This window comes from Cajanus cajan, chromosome 1 (assembly GCF_000230855.2).
Source record: "Cajanus cajan strain Asha chromosome 1, NIPB_CcT2T_4, whole genome shotgun sequence".
In the NCBI taxonomy this organism is placed as follows: Eukaryota; Viridiplantae; Streptophyta; class Magnoliopsida; order Fabales; family Fabaceae; genus Cajanus; species Cajanus cajan.
This window is the reverse complement of record NC_138517.1, coordinates 82,103,867-82,129,764: the sequence shown is the minus strand read 5'-3', so window position 1 is coordinate 82,129,764 and position 25,898 is coordinate 82,103,867. Positions and strand designations below refer to the sequence as shown.

Below are 25,898 nucleotides of genomic sequence, written 5' to 3'. Positions count from 1 at the left end.
GTCGTCTAATTCAACTATACAATAGAATAAATTAGAGAGGGAAAAAAAATCATGAAAAAAAAATAGAGGGAAGAGAATAAAGAGAAAACTGTCTTTATTCTGGCGCGAGTTCCTGAAGCAACGGCACGGAGTGAGTCACAGAAGTATGGTAGCATGTGGGTTACAGTAAATATGAATATATCTTACTTATAATCTAAGAAAATGACAAATGGATTTGGATTCATAGGTCACAACTAGCTAGGTAGGAGCAGATTCTTTGCTTTCGTTTTCATCCATATCGAGATATTAAAAATGGAATACTTGAAAAAAGGAAGCACCATGTGAATTCCAATTTAAAAGATATATGTTCTATACTTGTATCAACACTGTAATACACGAAGAGAGAGTACATGATAGAAAAGAGATAAATAAAGAGAAATAGTGTTAACGTGAGTGGAGTTTAGTTTGTGAAATGAACTCGTTAATTATGCCTAATTCAACACTCTTTAAGTAATGTATCTACTTTCTCGCAAAGATGTGATGTGATATATACGTGAGTCATGTCTTGGTCTTTGCTTCCAAATTTTAGGTTGCATATTCAACTCTGATACACGACGCGTTGACCTCTCTTATATCGCGTGTATATGTTGCTTGTACCGTAATCTGTGATTCAATCTCTAGCTTAATCCCAAAGGTAATTTGGACTTATATCCTGATTTAAGCAAATTAATTCCAACGTACGTTCCAATGCCATCTCACTGGTGGCAACTAATTGGACTTCATTTTACAGACTGATAAATGCTTGGATACGCAAATGCTACTCTACATACACTTTTGATGAATATGAAATAATTAGACCCAAAAGAAGAAGAAAAAAAATATGGCACACTACGTCCTACTAATAGAAAAAGGACAAGCTTCCAACACTACCACTGATGAGCTTGAAGATGACCCTTGTCTCTTGCCAACTAATCACCGTTCTCCGTGTAGAGATAGAAAGAAATAAAAAATAATATATTTTTTAATTAGAACCAATACACTAATTCTCTACTTGATAGTGGGTGAGGAAATTGGAGCGAATCGTAAAAAATAATAGAAGAAAATTGATTCCATAAAAAACAGAAGAATCCCTCCTTTAATATTTTGTTTTTTTTATTTAGAAATACATTCTAAAATATTTTTAAAAGACTTAAAAAATATTTTATTTTAAAGAAGTTAATTTATAAATAAGCTCATTTAAATTTTAAAAGGCTTCAATTCAAATATTGCGTAGATCATTTTCATGAGAGAGAAAAAATGAAAACGCCAAATTGGATGCTAAAAAGACAGCTATTAACTTTCCGATTTATTAGTCGTTATTGTAGAGCATGGTTACTTATTATGTTGAGTACTTTGGATAATATAATTATTCTATGTGAAACATCATTATTTGAGTTTCTTATTGTTGGCTCCAAGTGATTATGAAAAAGCTTGTTAACAAGGCATAAACTATATCAGCATCAAATTGTTGGCCAGCACTAATGTATAGAGCCTATAACTTGTTAATTGTTGCTTTTAGGCTGGATCATTGTTTAGTCACCCTATCCAACATCACCTTTCACTAAATTCTTAGTGCACAATTATTTTTTAGTTATTTAAATGTAATGCCCATTTATTCTAAAATTAAGTAGAATCAATTTTAATATAATTAATTTTGGATGACTAATTTTTGTCAATATAGACCAAAGCTATCGTTAATTTTCAACTCTTCCCACAAATAAAACTATATATATAGTTAAGATGTTTGTAAAAATTAATTTCAATCATAACTTTTGTGTTAAAACATTTTTTTTTGATAGATCTATGAATAGTACAACGAATTAATTCTTAGTGAAAACTAAACAGATCTTAAATGATTTCAACGTTAACTTTGAAGCAGTCTAATTATATTATAGCTACTAATGACGTGGTTAAGGTAAGTTCTTCATGATTAAGATTGCGTAACAAATTTTATATATGCTCTGCGTGATATCCCTGCTTTAATTTTACTCTCTGTTAATTTACTGTGTGGTTAATTTATTAAACTTAAACCTTAATTCACTATTTAATGGATGAAATTAGCTTTTACTTTTACTCTTTAATTTAAAATTCTTCATGCCGTTTTTTTTTTTTAGTTTTTAGGAGGAAAAGCTAAAGTTCAAGAGATAAATTTTTTTTTTCTGTTTTTAAAATTAATGTACTATCCTTTTAAAATTATACCACTATATCACAAGTTTCGGTAAAAAAAAAACTAAGAATTTATAACAAATCTAACAAATGTATTGTTAGTGAAAATTATTAAACCTCATATACAGTGTTTTCAGCTTCTGAAGGTGCTAATGACTTGATTGGATGACGAATTATAGAAATTAAAAAAAATTAAAATTTTTAATTTAAATTATTTTTTCATCATTTATTAAATATTTTGTTTGAATAAATTAATTAAAAAAAATTTAAATATTAATTTTTAGTTTAAATATGATAATTTGATTTTCGCTACAAATAAATTGATTTTAAATATATTAATATTTTAAAATTAAATTTTGTAAAAAAATAAATATTATATATTTTTTTAAAATACTTAATAAATTTAAAAATTAATATTATATGATATTTAATAATTTTAAAAATATTTTTAATAGTCAATAATTAAAAAATTATTAATATTTTTTTGTCAATTTTAAAAGAAAGGTCAGGAAATACAAGTAAAAAAATAAATAAATAAAAAAGAGAAACAGATGAAGAGAAAAGAGAAATAGGAGGGAGAGAATGAAAGAGATAAAAGAAATAAAAGAGATAAAAATTAGATAGAATAAAAAAAAATAGGAAAAACCGACCAATTTTACCCTTCCTGTGCTACATTCCAAAGTCTAAAGTATTTAGGTGTCAGTAATTTTATAAACAAGTCACGCTATTAATGGTTAATATTATCGAACTTAGTATATCGCGCTATCATGCAAGTTTATTTAGATGGATTTTTTCACAAGTGTTTTAAGAAATTTTATTTTTAATATGTTAAAATTGGTTTATATATAAATTAAAATAATTCTTGAGATATTACAAGGAATTTTTTTACAAACTTAAAAGCATAAATTAATTTTGATTTATATTTTAATTTTTTCTGGAAACTATTTTAGGAGGGTATATTCATAAAAATTCTAAAATGTTACTTTTACTCATATTAATAAGAATATTTCTGAAATCAAACTTCTTAGCACAATAATTGTAAAATCTATTACGATATACGAAAATTTGACCTGTTATTCTTAGGATGGATTTCTATCAAAGTTAAAATAATTTTTAACTAATAGAAGTTATACTTAATGAGTGTAAAGTAGTTTTGAATTGTCGATTTTTGAATACTATCTAAACTATGTTAATTAACAAAAAATATAAATAAAAAAGTATATTTGAAAAGAATGTTATTGAATTTGTATTTTTAATTTATTTGATAACAAATATTTGAATAGTTTATAATTTTTAATGGAATTTAAAAAAAGACTTGTTTGAATGTCTTTTTTAAATTTATTATAATTTCTTGTGTTTTATATTATTTGATGTCCAACCGCGCCTCCGACGTCCTCCATCGTTCTCTGCTGCGCCTCCTTCATTTTAAAAAAGTAAGCAATCGTTGCTTGGTGAAGTAATCCTCTCTCCTCTACAAGAAACTCTTGCTACCAGCTCAGCCTTATCCAATAGTAAGAAACTCATGTTAGAGTTGCTTGATGAGCTAAGAAATTCCTGTTCGAGTTGCTCTAAGTTAACGAGCAAATTGAGCTGGAATGAATCGGATGACAAAGGAGTGACGACATGGTATGAAGGACTCTATGACAAAGTCACAGGCATCCCTCATTTTTCCCACCACCAAAAATCAATTTAAAACTAATTAATTTATCGTTACCAACCTTGGGCCCATGGGATCATGGAACGCTTTTCATCTTTATTCAATTATTTATCGTTGCATTCATATTTACTATTCACACCGTCTCTTAATCTTTTTAATGCCAAAAAATCACCTCTTTTTCTTATATGTCTTATTTTTCGTTGGGAATTTAAATAATATAAAAGTTAACCAACCAGCTTTTACATGTTTGAATACATTTTTCTAAAAAAATATTACTAATACAATAGAAAAATAAGAAAAAATTTATATATTTTTTTAAATTAAAATTATTTTATGCATTAAATAATTTTTAACATTTTTATCTTATTAACTTTTTTTAAATCTTATTTTCAACCTGTGTATAAACTAGTTTTAGCTTATAAAAAATGATGTTTCAGTTTTTCTTCAATTTTTTTCTCTATAAGTATTTTTTCAAAAAAATTATCCAAATAAATTCTAAATTTTTTATACGATATTATAAAATTAATTTATTAATATTTGTTTTGAATAGGATTTGTTGAATTTCAATATAAATAAGTATGATTTAAATTCTTTGAACCCAAGTTTAATTTTATAGTTATAAAGAAATTTCTCATCTCATCATATAATATGAATTGGACTTAACTCATTCTTATAAAATTAATTTATAAATAAAAGTTTTCCTCTATTTATATATACTATTTTAATTTTATCTTTAATTTATGCGTGACATAAGTTTTTTTTAATGCAAACTCCTTCGTCACGTAACGAAATAATCTAAGCATCTTAGTTTATCTCCGTATATGGATACGCATCATCTTAAGAACCATATTAGTTACGTTCCTCATATAACAAAGAACTTGTACACTTCATTGATTGTCATGTCTACAATTTGGGCACAAAGGAGTATAGTTGTTTTTTAAGTCAAAGCATCACTAGTAGAAAATATACCATTTATGACAGGTTTTTTTTTTATATATAGTTTTATATTTTTTTTTATGTTACTTACGGTGCAATTTACATAATAAAAAAGATAGTGACGGTTTTATAAATACTGTCACATTTTTTTTTATATCAATTATGTTTTAATTGACATGAAAAAAATAATTTATACATACATATTTATATTTTCTATATTAGTTGTTATTAAAAAATTATATATTCTATACAGTTGGCTAGCTAGCATTCTATCATGTCTTTCATGCAACCTTAGAGAATTAGTATTGATAGTGTACGGTGTACCGCTTGCATGTGTTGTGTTCCTTCGTTCACAAATATATATATATATATATATATATATATATATATATATATATATGAAGTGATATGCAAAGATTAAATAATTTTTATGAAAAGCGGAACTCCACTTAGTTAAGATATATGCTTAATAATACTAATAGAATTCGGTATAGATAATAAATAATTTAGTTATTTAAATATGTTAATTAAAATTTAACTTTATGTAAAAAAAAGCTGTTAAAAGATAAAATTTATCTTAATAAAAATTTATTAACTTTAGTTATTTCTCCTTACAATATACTATTTTTTGGTTTTCATCTTCATCTTTTTTTTTTCAAAATGATTTTTTTAAAAAAAAAATATTTAAAAAGTTAGTCTTTATAAAATACTTATTTTTCATTTTTGTAACAAGCGAATAATTCAGCTATTATTTAAAAAAATGTTAACTCAAAATAAATAATATATTATAAGAACTGGAAAAAAATAGATATGTTATAAAATAAAATACTTAAGAATAAAATAACAAAATTACAAAAAATAATCTTAAAAATAGTTTTATAAGAAAAATATATTAGAAAGAGAAAAACACATTTAAATTTAAACTAAAAATAAACATATTTTCAGAGATGACGGGTGATATCATGATTAGAAAAAAATTGTTTATGCACGTTATAAAAGTGGAAAGTTAGAAATGACGACGATTCAAAAGTCAAAACAAGTTCAACCATCATTTTCACCAACGTGCTAACTACCTTCTCTCTCTTTTTATTAGCTTCTCTCAAATCAAAGACTGTCTCAGTTTCGATCTGGCATCACAGCAATAATCACAACTGAGGTTGGAGTAGTTTCAAATTTATGTACAATATCTCTCGCAAGGACAAATGTTTGACATTTTTCAACAGAAATAGTAAGGGTTTTCAAACCATAGCACATTACTTAACCTTGTGCTTGTTAGTAATAATAACATATTTATAATGTTTATATTGCTAATTAAATTTGTTAAAGGGGATTAAGTTGTTTCATAAGTATTTTTTATATAAATGGTTCATTCAATAATTGTTTGCATATATTAAATTTTAGTAAACTAATTATTAAACATTCTGATATTTTTTTAGTAAATAAAATTTTAAATAAATAGGATATATAGGTAATTCTATTGGAATTATATTAATGCATATATATAGTTTATCAAAATGTGCTATGATCAGTAGATAATTATGTCACTTTATTTTTCTGGTAATAGAAGAAAAGTAACCATGTCAATTTAAGCAATATGAAAAAATATTTACCGGTAAAAGTTAATTTTTTAAAAATAAATATCAGTTGCTTAGATAAATTAGTTTTTATTACACAGACATTCATACTTAAAACTTGTTTAATTATAATTAATCTGACATTACTTTTCCATATGAATCCAATTTCTAATTAATGTCCATATGGTAAGATATCTGGGTAGGGCACGTGAGAGGAATGTGAGTGGAAGAAGGATATCAAAAGTGGTATGAAGAGAAGAGAAGCTGGGAAAGCTGAAATGACAGAGTTTGGAGGGTAAAAGCCCGAAAGGTGTGTACTGTGTAGAATTAGAATTAGAATGTGTGAAGAAAATCCAAAACCCCAGAGGGAAAAAAAGGTGTGGGAGCCACCTTGACTGCTTCAAAGTTCAAACAAAACCAGCCCCTCCATCATTTCACCTTATTATTTAGTATTTTTCTACTAGTACATGTACATTATTAGTCCTAAGATTATTGTTTTATTTTTGGTGTTTGTTATTTTCGCCGACACTACACACACAAACTGAGACACTCAACTCAACACTCTTGTGCTGCTTGCTTTTGCTTATTCTCTCTCTTCATTACACCAAGCTTCGAATCTCTACCTGTCCCTTTCTTTAATGGCCTTGCCTTGTACAACCAGTCGCGATCTGAGACTCAACTACTACGCCATTCTCATCTTCTTCTTTCGTCTCCATGATACTCTGCATGTGCCTCTCCGCACCTGAACCACGCTTCTGACACCAATGGCGCCTGCCCGTTTCCCTCTTTCACTCTTTCTCACTTTGATCTTCTTCGTTGCTCTTCCTCAAGCCATCGCCAACACTGACCCATCTGATGGTAACATTATTATTATTCCCTTTTATTTCCCTCTCTCTCTTTTTTTTTTTTGGAGCGATCATTCTGCGGATGATTGATGTGGTCGGTGCTGAATGTCATAATGTGATGGGAACTAGGGAGTGTTTGGTTTTGGGAAAAAGTTTGGATTTTGCGTCGAGGGCATTGGGTTTTGGGGATTTGGTTTTGTTTTGTAGACTCTGCGTGAACAGGGAGTGTGATAATGCAACTATGCAAGTAATGAGGTTATGGGGAGGGTGTTTTTTATGCCAAACATGGTCTTTCTTTTTATGGACCAATGTTTTTATTATTATTATTTTTTTGTTTGTTGCAGTTCAAGCTCTTGAGGTGATGTACAATGCGTTGAATAGTCCAACTCAGCTAACGGGTTGGAGAATCGGTGGTGGTGATCCGTGTAGAGAGTCGTGGAAAGGGGTAACGTGTGAGGGTTCAGCCGTTGTTTCCATGTATGATATTGGACTCTTTTTTTTCTTTCAAAGTGTGTTTGTGTTGTGGTTGAGAAAACTAATTGATCCCCCTGTTGTGATGCTGGTTAGTGATCTCTCAGGTTTAGGACTCGATGGGACTTTGGGATACCTGCTTTCAGACCTTATGTCACTCAGAAACCTGTGAGATCATTATAATCTTATTATGTGTTATAATCTTTACTATTCCAATATATACTGGACTATTGGTTATTAACTTTTTAAATTTTGTGTTTTTCTAGTGACTTAAGTGACAACAAGATCCATGATACAATTCCCTATCAGTTGCCGCCAAATCTTACTAGCCTGTAATCTTCACTTACAATTATCTTTGCTGCTTTATTTGAAATGTTAATTTATTTACTTATTTATATATTTTGTTGCTGAATCGTATCATTGCTTTTCAATTGTGACAATCAGGAATCTTGCAAGAAATAATTTATCTGGAAATCTTCCTTATTCCATTTCTGCCATGGTTTCACTCAATTATTTGTACGTTTCTTTTGAATGTATACAATTTTTTTCATAATATTCAATTTGATGATATATTGAGAGCCACTTACTGTGTTTCCTTGTGGTTTTTAGGAATTTAAGCAATAATGTGCTCTCCATGACTGTTGGCGATGTTTTTGCTGGTCTTTCAGATCTTGCTACCCTGTAAGATATCTTACATAGTTTCTTCTTTCCATTTTCCCCTCATTTATTTCATTTTCTTAGTATTCTGACTTAGACAAGAATGTTTATCGCACTGATTTGTGGTCATTGTTAATCAATTTCAATGCTTTATAATTTTAAGAAGATGTGGATAAATGTTTTTCCTTGGCTGAACCGGAGGCTCTTACATTTTAGGATTGAGCTATATTTTTTTTAGTTCAATTTTTTGAGTTTTGGATTGGACTCGGAGTATATTCATAGATTGACTTAATACTGGAACTACACGGTGATTCTTTTAGTAATCATATCAGGATCCAAATCCATTTACCATATTAACATAGAGCTTATGCTCCAATGGAAATCCCTTCTCGAGTGAGAGGAATAGTTTTATACTGAACCTTATATAGTCATTGGCTGTTTGGACTTTGGATAATTATTACTGACTAACTAATATTAGTTTTTATGATGTATTGTATTTAATGATTGTTTGCACTCATTTTCAATGATGCAGGGATCTATCATTCAATAACTTATCAGGAGATCTTCCTCCTTCATTTGGTTCATTGTCCAATCTTTCTTCACTGTATGTTGGATGATACTTTAATTGACGAATTGGTAATGATTTTCAGTAAATGTTAATTTAATGTTTATCGATTTCTTTTTGGTAGTTTCTTGCAGACGAACCAGTTGACTGGCTCTCTTAGTGTTCTTGTTGGCTTGCCTTTGGATACTTTGTAAGTTCTCCATTTGGACCTTGAATTATCTGCATGTCAGTTTCTAATGGGCTCTAAAATTTTCCAGAAATGTGGCAAACAACAATTTCAGTGGATGGATACCTCACGAGCTTAGTTCCATCCATAATTTCGTGTAAGTATCTATGAATTGTTGTTTGAAATGCCTATCTGTTTTTTAATGCATAACTTTAACAATGTGGTTAATGTGACTCTTTAAACATTAACTAGATATGATGGAAATTCTTTTGAGAACACTCCTGCTCGTCATCCGCCAGCATTTATTTCACCTTCTCCCAGTGGATCTCATAATAGTCATCATCATTCGGGATCTGGTTCACATAACAAAACACAAGCTTTTGATAATGAAAATTCTGATGGCCATAAGGGTTTGACAGCAGGAGCTGTCGTAGGCATTGTTTTAGGTTCAGTACTGGTGGCTGCTATTTTGCTGCTTGCACTTGTTTATTGTATCCGAAAGCAAAAGGGGAAGGAAAAGGGTGCAAGAAACTTTAGTGGGAGCCTTCCTCGTGGAGTTATTAACGGTGAATTCCCCTTTTCTTTTTGTTTCTGATTCTGTAATTTGGTTTCTTTGCCAAATGTAGTTTTATAGCATGTTTGGTTACATCAGCTAATTGTAGATCCCCGTCAAGACCAATGCATCACTTTGTAGCTTCTGCATAAAATTAACATTTGACATGAATGTACTAAGGAACAAATGTATCAATATGCAACCAAACTTCCACTTAATAACATCTGTTTTCTATTAAAAATGTTTAGCGCCTTTTTTTTTATTCTTTTACAAAATTCATTTGCCTTTGAAGCTATTTCTGTAAATGCTCATTCGTGTCAAAAAAATTTCTATTTATTTGTTGTTTCAATCTGAAGGATGGTATATATGCATTCTGACCAGTTTAGCTTTTCTTTTGGATTTGTGCTTGCAGTAACTCCACAGATGCAAGAGCAGAGGGTGAAAAGTTCTGCTGTTGTTACAGATCTCAAGCCTCGTCCAGCAGAAAATGTAACAGTTGAGAGGGTACCTGTTAAAAGTGGATCTGTAAAGCAGATGAAGTCCCCTATAACTTCTACATCATACACAGTTGCTTCTCTCCAAAGTGCAACAAATAGCTTTAGTCAAGATTTTATAATTGGCGAAGGTTCTCTTGGCCGAGTTTACAAGGCTGATTTTCCAAATGGGAAGGTAACCTTTTAGTGTTGAATTTGTTAGCTACCCTCCTACTGCAGTTTTTGAATTTATTCTCATCATGTATGGATGAAAAATGCCTATTAAATTATCAGTTGGATCTTCAATTGATTGAGCCAGTGCAAGATGAATGTGATGATGATTTATAGATATTTTTATTCATCAGTAATTTTGGTTTCGCTGTGTGTTAAATAATGCTTTTTTTCCTCTTCTGTTGTTTTTAACCTTTCATTTGGTTTGGATTTCATAATTTGTACAATGATCCATCTACTCTGCTTATGTCTTCATTTTCTTTTTCTGTTATTGTAATTTTTTATTTTCTTAAAGTTTGAACTTTAGAAAATTACTTTATCCGTATAAAATAAATTTATGTACATCATAACTTTCTAATGGTTCTGATTTTTGCTTTTGTTTAGTTAATGGCTGTTAAGAAGATCGACAACTCAGCACTTTCATTACAGGAGGAAGACAATTTCCTTGAAGCTGTTTCAAATATGTCACGCTTGCGGCACCCAAACATTGTGACATTGGCTGGATATTGTGCAGAGCATGGCCAACGACTTCTAGTTTATGAGTATATAGCAAATGGAAATCTGCATGACGTGCTCCATTTTGCTGAAGATAGCAGCAAGGCTTTGTCTTGGAATGCCCGTGTTCGCATAGCACTTGGCACAGCCCGGGCTTTAGAGTATGTTTCATTTACATATCTGACATTAAATCTCTCCTTGACATGGCCTTGACAGGCTACCCTAGCCCCCTGGTTTTTCTCACCTGTTTGGGTAAGCTTTTATGGCAGTACTTCTATAAGAGAAAAATAGGAAGGAAAAATGAAATAAATGAGTTAAAATTAGCTTATGCATAAATTAATTTGTTAAAACTCTCCTATTAACTTTTTCAAAATCTTATTTTTAACTAATACATAAGCTAATTTTAACATATGAAAAAAACTTACTTGAATTTTCCTTCCTATTTTTTATCTTTTATAAGTGTTTCTGGAAAAGTTTATCCAACCAGATCCATAGTCTTGTAGGGCGAGTTAGTATATCACATTCAGAGGCTAATTTCTTGAGTAATGCTTTGTGTATCAGGTACTTGCATGAAGTGTGTTTGCCTTCTGTTGTACATAGAAATTTCAAATCAGCAAATATATTACTTGATGAGGAGCTCAATCCTCACCTATCTGACTGTGGTTTAGCTGCTTTGACACCAAACACTGAGCGGCAGGTTGGTGGAAGATGCTTTTGTTTCCTTCATGCACAGCTGAACATGGTTTTTTGTATCTTACCTTTGCTCGCTACATTCATTACAATCATCGAGTGTTAACAGGTGTCAACTCAGATGGTGGGTTCATTTGGTTATAGTGCTCCTGAGTTTGCCTTATCAGGAGTATACACTGTAAAAAGTGATGTTTACAGCTTTGGGGTGGTTATGCTGGAACTATTGACAGGTCGGAAGCCACTTGACAGGTGAGCCTATCATACATTACATTACGCAAATCAATTATGTTCATGCTTCAATGTTTACCTTTGATTATTATTATTATTATTATTATCTGTATGGTTTGTTACATTCATTTGTAATTTTTGTGAGTTCAGTTCACGGGTTAGATCAGAGCAGTCACTTGTGAGGTGGGCTACACCCCAACTCCACGATATAGATGCCTTGGCCAGAATGGTTGATCCTACTTTGAATGGCATGTATCCTGCAAAGTCACTGTCACGCTTTGCTGATATCATTGCCCTCTGTGTTCAGGTAAAACTTTCGTAATCATAAAATATACAACAGATGCCATGCAACTTGTCTTGGTACATATTCCATTTACTGCACTCTAATCTTTATCATAGGGCAAATGCTAACTAGTACCAAATGACATTAGTTAAGGGAAACGAAGTAGAAATTTTATTATTTAATGAAATGGAGGAGTGCCTCTAGTATTTGTATGAAACTGAGTGTTGAGTGGTGAAAAGCCAACGACAGAATAAAATTCTTATAGGAAGATATGAGAATGTTGCATTGGATGAGTAGGCATATTAGACAATGTTAGGAATGAATGCATTAAAGAGAAAGTGATTAAATGCATTTACGGTCTATTTAGGTAAACTTCTCAAGAAACACTTTTAAAAAAGTAAAATAAAAATAAAAAATAAAATAAACTTTTGTATATGTTTATTTATAAGCTAATTTGTTGAAGTTGTTTCTTATTAGTTTCTCCAAATCTTAGTTGTTAATTGATGCATAAGTTAGTTTTAACTGAGGGAGAAACTTATTTTGATTTTCTCTTCTAAAAGTTTTTTTTTTATTTTAAAAAGTTTATCTAAACAAGTCCTTAGTAGGAGATATTTAGTGCCACACTTGGAATATTTTTGTACCGGAAGATGTTACTGATTTTGATTTTATGCACAGCCGGAACCTGAATTTCGACCTCCAATGTCTGAGGTGGTGCAAGCACTGGTTCGGTTAGTGCAAAGAGCAAGTGTGGTTAAACGACGACCCAGTGACGAATCTGGTTTTGGTCACAAGACCCCAGACCATGAGGCCATAGACACTTCATTTTAAATGCTACTCTTTTGCAATTTTGTGCAGTTGTCCGGCTAAAAAATTACTACATAACACAGGAATGAACGAACGAGTAGAAGTTTCTCAGAATGTATCAACCAATTTCAAGATACTAATTACGTCTGTTGCAAATTTTCACACCATTTTAATACTCTGGAAAATAAGCTGTATATTTAACTTGCCATGCTGTAATATAATGAAATTTTATTTAATTTAACGCCATTCTCGCCTTCATGCTAAATAGTTTTTTTTCTTCCCTTTCTTAAATGTTTTTAATTCCTTAAGTATCTAGTATAGTTATTTTTTGGTGTTTTGAATTTGTAATTATTTTCTTAGTCTAGTAATTTGAAAAGAAAAATTTATTTCAATTATTTTACATAAATAACTTGGGAATCGTCACACAAAACAAATGGCCACTCAATGATAAATTAGATACAAATTTGGTAATTTTGTCGATACGGGACTTTTTTAATTTTAAAAAAAGTAGTTTTTTCTTTATAAAAATTAATAAAAATATTTTGTGAGCCTAAACTTTAACCTATTGTAATATTTTTTTGTTAAAGCAAAAAGTTTAGGTTAGAAAAATGCACGAACTCTCATTGGATAGTCTTATTTTTAAGTTTTTGTTTATCATGTTGATTGTTATATCGGTGGAAGGATTCAAATATATACTTTCTTTATCAAATCAATTCTATATCTTTTCTTAAAATATCATGGTTGATATATAATTGACTTAACTTATCTTTAATGATCTAAAATAAATAATTTTTTTTTAATGAGTGATTAATAGAGTAAAAGTATTGATTTTAAATTTAAATGAGTAAAAAATATTTATTTATGAAAAGAAATTGTAAGAAGCAACTTTATGAGTTATATAGGGTTTGTTGGCAAGCACCATGAAATTCCAACAACCGACATAATGGACATAAAGGCCTCGGAAAAGGGAGTGGATGGTATTTATGACGGTGCCTGCATTTGGACATTGGACTCCCTTATTCTATTCCCCTTCTCTTTGAAACATGCGTTTGGCCTTTTCCCTTCATTTTTATCACTCTACTTGTTTTCTTCTGTATGGCCTTCGAATTACTTTGAATTTGCATAAAAGTCCTTTAAAATAATGATGAATAAGATAATAAATTATGATATGATTAGGAAATGCTAGAAAAGAAGATGAACATGATTACATGATGGGCTTCTTTTGTTTAATCGTAACTTTGATTTTGAAACTTATTGAAATATGTTAAGAGCTTGTAAAAAGGTTACAAGTCTAAATAACTTTTACATATCTTCTATCAAATGCCTTTAAGTAAATGTAATTCATTTTTATTTACTAAATGTTAAATATTTATTATAAAATTTTCAATTAATAAATAGTATATAAAAACTTGCTGATTTTTGTTCATTATTCTGCACTTATTTTGAACGACAAAGTTCTTGAAAGAAGAGCAGAAAATACCCTTACGTACAATAAGGATTAGATATGCTGAGATAGAATTATGCTCGCATCGTAACCACACGTTTTCCTCCTAAAAGTTGCCATATACATGGTGGATCAAATCATTTGGTGCAATTTCATGAATTCATTTTGCTATTGTACATAATTTTCTAATTATATACTTTTGTAATTTTCGAAATAAAATGTTACTTCCTCTCCCCCTAATTATAAGACTTTTTAAATTAAATTATATTATTTAAAAAAAATAGTTAATTTAGTTAAAATAATTTTTTAATAATTTAAACTAATTTTTTAAAATTAATATCTTCTTCTACTTAATCATTTTTACCTAATTAATTAATATTTGAAGGAGAAAGATATTTGTGCCTATTTTCTCTAATCTTTATAAGAGAGAGAAAGTTTTATCTAATTAATTTCAAATATTTATTATTTTTTGTCTAAAATAATTATTTATTAAATAAGAGTATTTTAAAAAAAATATAATTAATGCAACTGACAATTAAAAGAGTTTTATAAAAAGGGATAAAAATGTGAAGAAAAAAAATCTTATATATAAGAACATAGGTAGAATGTTTTTATTTATGCATAAATAGTAACAATTTTGTAAATATTTTTTTTTGTAGAGAAGAATGTAACTAACACTATTTTTTGTTTATGATTTTTTTTTTGAAATGGTAAAGTGGGTTGACCTCATGGGCCAACATATTAAAACGAGTTAGATTTAATATTTTAACCTTCAACATATATAATCTAACTCGTATAATCTGTCAATCTAATGCGTCAAAAGATGAGTTAAATTAGATTGATATTTAAGGTTTATATTTTTTTGGTTTGAACATATTTTTAGTCCATACAAGCTAAGTATGTTTTAATTTTAGTCCCTATAAAATTTTTCTTTATTTTCATCTCTAAAAAAATTGAAAATATTATTTTAATCCTACTATTATATGGTCTTTTTTAATTACTTATGTATTTATTAAAAGGTTATGTGACATTGTGACCATCCCATGTGATATTCTTAGTTGTTTGTGATATTTTATTTGCATATAATATTTTTAATTTTTTTATAAATCCCTAAAATAAGTATATTATATATATAACTTAAAACGATCATTAGAGCTCAAAAATAATAATTTGTAAATTTTAGAGGACGAAAAATATATTTTATAGGGATCAAAATTAAAATTTATTCATTTTAGAAAGATAAAAATAATCTTTGCAAATTTTAGAAGAATGAAAAATAAAAATAAAAATTCAGGAATCAAAATTAAAATTTGATCATATAAAAATTAAAAACATATTTAATTTATATTTTCTTATTAGATGCTTTAGGAAATTCTTTAGTTAAATACTATTTATTGAGTAAGTGGTCTATTTTTCAACTCATGAAAGCATCTCCAATGCTATATCTTACTTATGTTGCTTAGATATAAGATGTGATTCTTTACAAAAACTTCTATAAAAACATATTACGTAACGTTACTTATACGAGCAACGTTGGTTATATAAGCAATAGTTGCTTAATAATTATATCAACAAAAAATAACTTTGTAAAGAATCATTAAAAATGTAAGATTTACTAATGTTAAGAACTTAATAAGAACTGAACGGTTGGAGAAAAAAATTGACTAACTGCTTAGTAAAAGTGGCATGGAACCTACCAAAATTCACTTAAATAACTCAACATTAAAGGTGCTTTGAGTCATCTATTTGTCATAATTTTTTTCTTAATTTATATCTTAAAAAAATTGACAAGTCAACTTATCCCTAACCGCAATTCACTACAAAATGAAGTAAGGTTTTCGATCTAATATGAGAATAGGTTAAATCAACTCAACTTATTTTTTTTAAGGAAATTAAAGATGTGCTAGATAAGATTGAATTGGGGTGAGATGACTGTTGATGCATGTGGAATCTCTACATTTCTCCTTTTGTTTAATAATCAAGATTTATTATTTTTAATAAATCCCCTACCATCCTTTCACTATCCACCTTCCAAACTAGATATATAAAACCATTAAAGATTTTATCATTTATCAAGTCACCTTTCCTCTCTTTCGCATCCAACTCTTTCACATTCAAATGTACATATAAACTCATATATTAAATATAAATTTCTATCTTACACAATATTTTTAGAAACATTCTTTAACGAAAAGATTTGTAAGAACTTTTTTAGTTTTTTTATTCAATTCAATTTTTATTTATCATACTTATTTATAAATTAAATATCAATATTTTAAAATAAATTATTTATCATAAATTTAAAATATAATTTATTTAAAAATACTTACATATACTAATTTTAAATACAACATATATATATATATATTCAAACATAATATTTATTTTTATATATAACTTATTATAAATTTTAATTATATTATCTATAATAAATATATATGTAAACTAAAATACTAGTTAAATAAAACCTGTTAGTCCCTCCTCCCCCAGAGAAAAAACAAATCCCCCTTAACTACCATAATTAAAAGTCTAAAGAGATACGCACAGTTAAATTAATATACTTGTCAAGTTTCTAGAAAAAGAAAAATAGCTTCGCAAAGGAAGAAATTCAAGATATTATTAACACGAAGCATATCTTTTCTCACCAATAATACATTTTATGCTTGTCATATTGCTGTATCTGTGTATCAGGATCAACATAGTGCAACGGACTGGGAAATACGATAGAAAAGGCCGAACTAAGGTCTTAGAAATTGCACTACATACATGTTGGAGTGATGAACAGAAGCAGAGCGCAGATCAGGGCTTCAAAAACTGTAGTCTTGCTTCTGCAGACTGCATTATGACTAAGAAGCACCAATAAGTGAGGAAGCAGCCAAGGTAAAGCACTAAATTAAAACACAGCCACACCCTTGGTGCTGCCAAATCCAATTCAACCATTGAAAGCCAAAAACAAATTATATTTATGAGCGCAGGACATGAAAAATGAGGATTCAACTGCCGGAAAACATGATAAACCTAATCACATGAACATCAAAACTCAATCATCAAATTCCTAAGTTCCAACCTCTACAAGGGCAAAATGGCCTGACTTGTTTAACTTACGCAATTTTAACTGAAACCTCGTACCAAAGATATTCTCATTGGATGTGTTTATGTTGTTACAGAAATGTTTCTTTATCCAAGTTAAAGAAGTGAAGCACAAAATAGTTAGAGCTTCAACGATTTATTGGAGTGCGCATTCGCTCAACAATTCTGGTCACAGCAGCTCGGGACATCACCAATGTGTCATGCAGCAAAATGCTGTAGACATTCAATCCCTACAAAAAAAACATGTTAAACATTTATTATATATAAACGCCTGTTTTAGGAAATTTCTACATTAAGAACACCTTTTTAGGAACTTGTAACAACCAACAACTAGCGACATAAGGCTCCCAAGTTAAAGATTGATAAGCAAGATGAATGCAATCTTTTTGTTAATGTATAATTGATGATGAAGCAGGTGTGTTGGTAATAGGAAGACAGATAAGAAATGAACCTGGAACCATATAAACTCTAAGAAAGAAATGAGAACAGATTAAGACAAGAGATTGGCAAATCATAGAACCACTTTGGTCTTTATGCCAAAGAGATCAACCATGGAGGCTATATACCTATACTGCATGATTTTATGAAGAGGCGTACAAAAGGAAACAAAAAGACCAGCACATTGTCTTCGTTGAAAAATGAGTCCGTATTACACGAGGAATGATGTAAGAAAATGACTAGTGTGCAAACTTGATGGAGATGTAAGAAAATGATCTCCTATTATCAATTCACCATGTTTGCCCCAAGGATCAAATTTGAGTTTGTACTTTTTTAAATTAATAGTGGTTTACTTAAAGGGAATATCCTAAAGCCAGTGCCTTAAATGTATATTTTTGTGGAAGATATAGTCCTTCATAAGTCAAGAGTAAGTAAATTAAACAAATTTTGCAAAGAAGCTTTGGAATTAGAGGCTTTTCAATCAAATGGGAATGGGAAACAATATAAGATATGCAAGTTCAACAAGGCATAAATTACCAATGTTTTTGGAGGTGAAATTTTGTGATAATTACATCACACCACAAGCGGCGCAATCTACTCAAACATGTTTAGGACCATTTGATCTTAAAGACTGTCTAACTAAGAAAGCAACTGGGTTAAACCATCAAAAATGTTGTTTTAAATAGTTTATCTAAAAATTTGGTTTTTGATGGAGCCTAATGGTGCCTCTTTAATTTAGGTTTGGCCAAATTCAACCCCAAAAGCTAACTCATGAAGTGAGGATTGTCCAAGCCCTTACAAATTTTACTTTAGTCATATCTACAGTCAATGTGTGATTTTAAAACTCTCTCACACCCAGGATTGGCCATCTATAGCGTGAAGACAGTGTGTGTGTATATATTGCACTTGGAAAGCTACAGGGCCAGGTATGTTCTTTTAACAGTGAGGCAATATCAGATCTATGATAGGCTATGATATTATCTTGAATTTAGGCTGGGTCCAACTTAAATCCAAAGACTAGCTTATAAGGTAAGAATTGTCCAAAAATACCCTTATAAGCTCTACTTTATCTGTATAAATAGTCAATGTGGGATCTCAACCGTGTCGATTAATTATCAATCCATGTATGTGATCCCACCAAGTACAAAGGCTTAGTTGTCACTCATCACTGTTGGGAATGTTGACTCAAATAAAATATAATTTTCAAATGAAATTTACGATGTACAGTGATAATTATAACTTCCATCTAAACAATAATAGAAGCCAACTGGTTAAAACTGATACTTACAATAGAGGGAAGTACGTTGACATAGTGTAGATTTTGTGTAGATAATTTTAACTTTTCATCTATAGGCCCGCCATCTACAAGCAGAAGTTTCTTAGAGTTCTCCATTTGATTATAATAATTCACAATGTTCCTGGTTTTATGTGTGGGAACCTCCAGATCCTCAAACACAAGAAGCTGTATAAATAATTCCCCAGATATTAGTTTACATTAACACAAAGAAACTCTTATGTAACACATCATATAATGCAAGACTAAACCAGAAAATAAGGATTGCAAACAGTATAAACAAGAAAATTATTGGATGAAAGGAAACAAAACCTATGGACTAAACAGCTAAAAGAAACACAATCTAGCATACCTTACAAGAATCAAGACAGGCATTTTATAATGAAAACTACAGCATATGATTATCAGGATAAGGATACATACATGCCCCAAAGAACCATTTAACTTGCATTAAGAAAGCAGTAAAGGACAGGACAGCTGATGTAGTGGCATTTCCCTTTTGCAATTTGAGACTTTTTTTTTTCTTTTCTAGTTTCCCAATATGCTCCTTTACGTGGTTTTATTGTATTATGTTGTCACATGTCTAGTTGTTGCCTTTTAGCGGCCAGACTCTATACCAAGTTTAGAGCAAGCATGTATTTTGAGCAGGGCTTAGTAAAGTACAGTTAACATAGTATACCATGTGATAAATCTAGAACCCTGATTACTTTTTGTTCCTACTCTGATTCTCCCTACACCCAACCACAATTCTGTGAAGATATTGCATTCTAATTTTTTATCTCTACACATGAGGTGTTCATTTGAAAGAACATTCGATGTTGGTTATTAACATTAAATGATATAATTCAAAAGTCAAAAAGGGAATAAAAAAAGTTATGATTGTCAATTAAGAATGCAGAGGCTGAGAACAATCATATGAAATATGGAATGCATATCTACTACATGATGCATTTTACTGACCTATACCTTTAACTTCAATATTATCAATATCAACTATAAAAGAAACCCTTAAAAGAAATAAGTATACCCTGTCTTTTCCGTTAGGCTGCTAAATCATCAAACAATATACTTGCAAATTTTAAGAACGAAATCTTCCAAAAGTGAAAAATCACACTATATTGAGTCTAAGCAAAAATGTACACTCATGCACCAGACAGAATAATGTAGAGAAGAAGCCACTTTTTATTTTTTAATGGTGAGTGGGGACATGGGTGGTGGAGGAGACTTGCCTTTCCTTCTGCTGCACGAGCTGACAAAGCAATCTTCAGCCCCAGACGCCTTACCTTCTTATTGACTTTGAAAGCATGGCATCGGGGCTTAGGGCCATGCATGGTGGCACCACCCCTGAACTGTTACAATTATTAAATTTATTAATTTAAGCTGCCAAAAAAAGGACAAAAAGAACAGAAAAACTGTGAAGAATGAAGGAATAAAGATGGACTAGCAAGTAATGAGCAGAATGCTTCACTACCTGAGGCCCACGCAATGACCCGTGCCTTGCTCTACCAGTACCCTTTTGTTTCCAGGGCTTTTTCCCAGTCCCACTGACCTCACTGATAGTTTTTGTTGAGTGAGTCCCCTGTTGACCAAATCAATTAGCAAATACATAACATAATCATGGAGAGTTTTCATAGCTAAATTTGGATCCATACTACAAGATAAATTATATATCGATGGAAACATTCCATCCTTAAACAATTGAATAGACATGCCAAAATGTAGTTTTGTCCCAAACCCAAATGTTTGTTCCCCATCCCAATGTCCTATTCAACTCCATTCCCATAATCAATTGTCAATGCAAATCTAAGTGAAAAAAGGGGGAAATTTGATTTAGTATTTCCATCATTTAACAATAGAATACATCCCACAATTGCTAAGCCAATATAGAAAAATAATCACCATTGTTGCCTACGAAAGTTAGCATTTGCTCTGGATTTCACATGTACAATAACAATGAGAAACAAGCTCTTTATTACAAAATATTAAACAGTCACTACCTGTTGTCGTTTTGCAAGCTGCCACCTAACAACACGATGAATAATGTCCTTCCGAATAGGCAAATCAAAAACATCTCCAGGTAAAACCATGAAGCCCTTGTCTTCATTATAAAAGTTGGTAACTGGAATTAAAAGATCCTGGCAAAGCCCTACATCATAATGAACTGGATTAATGACACTCTTCGGATCTTATTGAGACAGCAAGTAGCACATTTCATAATCAAGACTAGACAGACTGTCATGATAGGTGGCAGGTAGTGAAGAAAACAGAGAAACAATCAAAGATGCACTCACAATGTTTATTAATAAAAAAGAGAATCCTAACTACTGCCGTTAGGGTACACATTTATGGAAGTCTTACTTATGCACCTCCACCATGATTTCCAATGCAACCCAACCATGATTTCCAATAATAACAAGTGCGTGCAGATAAGAACAAGAGAAAGCAATTGCTAACTGACATAGGATAAATACATGATTTTAGTGGAGGACACAAATGCTAAACCCTGGCCTCAAATTTTTTTAATTTCAGAGCAGAAGAATAACATCATTAAGCATGCACAAAATATTAAATTCTGACTCAGGGTCAATTTCAGAAGAAATCTATAGAAAAATGTTGAGGAATAGTTACACAATGCATGCATTGTATCTATTATCTAGTTTTAGGTGTAAACATGTTCTTAGATAAAAGCATACAGTAAGTTCTGACATGTAGCACATCAATTCAAATGATCTTTGGAGAAAATTATACATCTTCAACCTATTCATTAGAAGACTGCCAAGAAGTATAATTAAAGAAGACAAGAAAAAAATTGACATGGGAGATATTAGTCTAGATAATACAAAATGGACAGAAAAAACTATCTCATATCCCAGTAATCTAAACCAAATTGGAATTCATGCCTTGCAGTCAATTAATATCTCCTTTCAGATATAAATATAAATAAATAAATAAATAAAAAACAGCAAAACAAAGCAAATGGTATTCAAATGCTTCAAATTATCGTTCATACCTATAGTACGCTCAGATGTTACCAGAGGTTTTCTGGACAATAAATCAGATGGAAATGCACCTTCATCCCCAGGAGCTAAAATAGAAGTTGAAAACTGTCGGATCATTGACTTGACCTACATTTAAATACACTATACCACATTATTAAAGAAAAATCGGCAAATAACCGGCACAAAAGAAAACCGCATTGATTAAACATTCATCATGAAAAAGTTACAAACACAGAAGAAAAATCAAATGCAATGGCAATGTACCAAAGAACGATCTGCAGAAAACAGTCTCTCCCCAGATAAACTGCTGCATATATCTGTGTATAAAAATAATCGTATATTTAATAAACAAAAATGAAAAGAAAAAAAAAATCGAATAGACGGCAAATGGCAACTGTCTACAGTTACACTACACAAAGGTCTTACCACGTGATTTATAAAAAGAGGCAAACCCAGCATTAGGTGAATCAGAGTAACATCGTCCTAGTGAGTGCAAGAAGCCAGAAGAACAACGAAGTAGCCTTTTGGGAATCCGCGCTGCCATAACTGACGATTGCACCTTCTTCCCGTTCGAAATTCAGAGCCGAAAAAACAGCAAGAGTGAAACTTAAATTAGACGAAGTGTTCAAACTAAAGCAGAGAAGGAAGTGAAACTGAGACATTTCATCGAACACATTGCACGTAACTTCAATTTTGCGGAATCAACCGCCACGTAACATATCTCACAGTACTTTCACCACGAACAGGTCCCTCAATAATTTACAAAACCGTTTGAAAAACGAAACAAGTATCAAACACAATCTGATGCTACTTCAACCACTGAGCATGTAAAAAACATGGAGGGAAAAAGAAAAGGAGTTACCAGAGACAGAACGCAGAGCTATCTGATTCGTCGTTGCAACAAATTTTGCTCAGAATAAGAATCTGAAGTTTCTCTTGTTCATGATTTCGTCCCCGTCTATGCCTCCACGGTCCATGGAAGCTGCTTCCGAGCTCGTTTCCGTTTACAAAGGGTAGCTCTCTGGCTAATGGGCCCTTCTGGGCTTAGGTTAAAACGGGCTTCAATTTAGAATTTTTAGCCCAACAACATTTATAGGTTGGGTAAACATTAACAATTATCTGTAGATTTGTGTTTGGGCTTTTGTGTGCTGAACACGATTTTACATTTTATTGATATGATGAGTTTATAAGATATGTTTGTAGGATGAAACGAAATATGTGAGAAATAAATAATAATAAAAATTAAAGTAAAAATAAAAATGTTTGATTTAAAATAAATAAAAAAACTTATAAAAATAATTAAATTTTAATTCATTATTTTTATTTTAATCGATTAAGTATAAAGAGTAATCGATTATAAAAAATCAATAACCCATTCAAACAGAATTTTATTCAGTGTATCTATTTCACTGTTCATTTCACATAAAAAAAATTAACCTTAATTGAATTGATTAAATTGATATTTAATCCATTAGATTTTTAATTATGTAACTACTATTTTCTTTATAATTTTTTTTGGTGGAGCGGAAAAATAAAAAATAAAAAAAATATTAAAAAAACACTTTTTATTTATTTACTACTTTATTTCTTATCAATCAAATATTAACTTTTCTATTCCTTCACCTATTTCTTACCAGTACCAAACTAAGTGTGTATTTGAAATTCAGTTGAATTTTACTAGCGCCAATTTATCTATTTCATTCCTTCTTTGAAAAGTGGAAAGTTTTGTTCACACTAGTTTTTCAAACAAACTTTATTTCTAATGAAACACTTTGATAACATTCAAAATTAAGTTATTTACAATAAACTATTTCTTATTTAATTAAGAAGAATTGGCATATTTATTCACCATTTGCTTAATAAATATCTCCTATAAATATATTTACCTAATAGGCACCCCTAAATCTAAATTAAAGATCTAAATGAAAGAGAGACAAAAAGAAGAATGAAAATAATCAATTTTATTTCAAAACTAGTTTTCGTAGAAGTGCATTTTTCTTATATACTTTTACGCTTTGACTGCAAATTATTACCCGTTATTAATTTCATTTTCACGTTTTTTTTATTCACTCTCTCACTTATTCATTCAAGATAAAATAATATAGATAAAATTTTACATTTTATTTAAAAGTATATAAATAAAAAAAAGAGTAGACAGACAAGCACAATAATTCCCATCTAAATTAATTCGATGTCTAATATGATATTTAAATATCATTAGTCTAAATAATAAATTTATAATAACTATAATTCAGACAATAGCTTTTTTTACATACACATTTTCTTTTCAATTTGACCTTCCTAACTATTTCTTAAATTACTCTAACCCTTCGGTTAATATATAATTTTCACTTTTTATTTTTATTTTTCTTTTATAACACGAAACTCCTCTTCCCTCTACTAGTTATTATAAAAAGATTCCTAATTAGAATTGATTTATGATAATTACAAACAGTATTGCTTGTATGGATTTTATGTTTCACGACTGGTATGCAAATTTGTCAAATATTCAAATTTTAATTTATCTTCAAGTTCAGTGAATAAATTCTAATTATGAGATGCAAATGTACGGTCTTCATTATTAAAGACAAAAGCTGTCGAATATATACCAATGATCCAGCTTATATTAGAAAATTGAAAGATTTTGATATAATTTGTAAACAAATAAATTTTAAAAAATAAATTCAAAATAAAATTTTAATTTTAAAAAAAATTCAAAATAACATAAATTTTAGATTAAAAATTTATATAAGATGAATTAATCAAAAAGACTAATTCAAAAAATAATAATTAAAAGGTCAATTTTCATAATAAATTTTGTTTATATATGACAAAATTAAAAAATGAAAACAAAAAATTATAATAATATTATAAAAATATTAAAATAAAAAAATAAATAATACAACTGAAAAATTAATTTATACTATAAATTCAAAAAAATTATCATCAAAGAAAAACTAAAACATATTAACAAAATATTAATATTAAACTATTTAATTATAATAGATGCTACATTAAAATATAAATTTAAAAATATAAAAATAATATAAAGATATAAAAAAAATTATACAGATAAATTATTAAATATATTAAATTAAAATAAAAATAAAACAAGTAAGTACAATAATAATAAAAATGACTATTCCGATACCCACAATTAGGGTTTAGGGTTTAGGGTTTAGGATTTAGGATTTAGTGGGTACCGTAAAATTTTTAATTGAAATATCAATGCAAGTCTTATGTGTATCCACCTTGAGACCAATTTCTGTTTTTAAATTTTTTGAAAAATGAAACTAAATCAAATATAATTTTAATGTTTGCCAACTATGTAAAAAGAGATTAAAAAAAAAGAAAAATAATAGTGAGTGTGTTTTTTGGTGTAGCACATAGCTACACTTACAGTACAATAAAGAATCACATTTCCTAAAATTTAAGAAACAACTAACATATTTTATCTTATTTTTCAAATAAAAACAATATAAAAATAAGTATCTTTAAAAATTATATCTTATTTTTTCTTATCACAAATACATTGAAAGCAATTTGAATATTTATTACTTTTCTATTGTTAACTAATTTTAGCATTAAAAACAACTTTGACCAAATCTAATACTTGACTCATATTCTTTATCAACTATTCCAACATAAAATTCAAAAAAAACATTTCAAATAATTTATATTATCTATACTCTAAGTGCTAACAAAGAATATAATAGTATTTTACTTAAAATTATTTATTTAATTTAATCAAATTAAACACTCTTTTTAATCATCAAATATTAAAATAATTAATTTACCAAAGGTTGAAACATTTATTATTG

At 29.5% G+C, this 25,898-nt stretch overlaps 2 protein-coding genes across 3 annotated transcripts; one reads left to right on the top strand and one right to left on the bottom strand.

The window, feature by feature from the left end:
* Positions 1-6,832: 6,832 nt before the first annotated feature.
* Positions 6,833-13,053, top strand: SRF8 (STRUBBELIG-receptor family 8). Its single transcript, XM_020366139.3, has 16 exons — positions 6,833-7,209; positions 7,541-7,673; positions 7,764-7,835; positions 7,934-7,999; positions 8,112-8,183; positions 8,277-8,348; positions 8,857-8,928; positions 9,014-9,079; positions 9,147-9,212; positions 9,308-9,621; positions 10,021-10,277; positions 10,697-10,968; positions 11,369-11,504; positions 11,607-11,746; positions 11,876-12,032; positions 12,684-13,053. The coding sequence occupies exons 1-16, from the start codon at positions 7,116-7,118 to the stop codon at positions 12,834-12,836; spliced, it is 2,142 nt and encodes a 713-aa protein (XP_020221728.1). The 5' UTR covers positions 6,833-7,115; the 3' UTR covers positions 12,837-13,053.
* Positions 13,054-17,195: 4,142 nt separating this feature from the next.
* Positions 17,196-23,098, bottom strand: LOC109804449 (Ribosomal protein L4/L1 family). Of its 2 annotated transcripts, none has more exons than XM_020366275.3 (9): positions 22,940-23,098; positions 22,504-22,639; positions 22,342-22,394; positions 22,089-22,203; positions 21,076-21,224; positions 20,550-20,657; positions 20,308-20,427; positions 19,073-19,246; positions 17,196-17,576 (listed from the first exon to the last, which is right to left on the bottom strand). In XM_020366275.3, exons 2-9 carry the CDS (start codon positions 22,619-22,621, stop codon positions 17,475-17,477), a joined length of 939 nt encoding a protein of 312 aa, XP_020221864.1. In that variant the 5' UTR covers positions 22,622-22,639; positions 22,940-23,098; the 3' UTR covers positions 17,196-17,474. The 2 variants fall into 2 exon arrangements, with proteins under 2 accessions (XP_020221864.1, XP_020221865.1); XM_020366276.3 differs by having other exon boundaries at positions 22,504-22,636; positions 22,940-23,081.
* Positions 23,099-25,898: the final 2,800 nt, after the last annotated feature.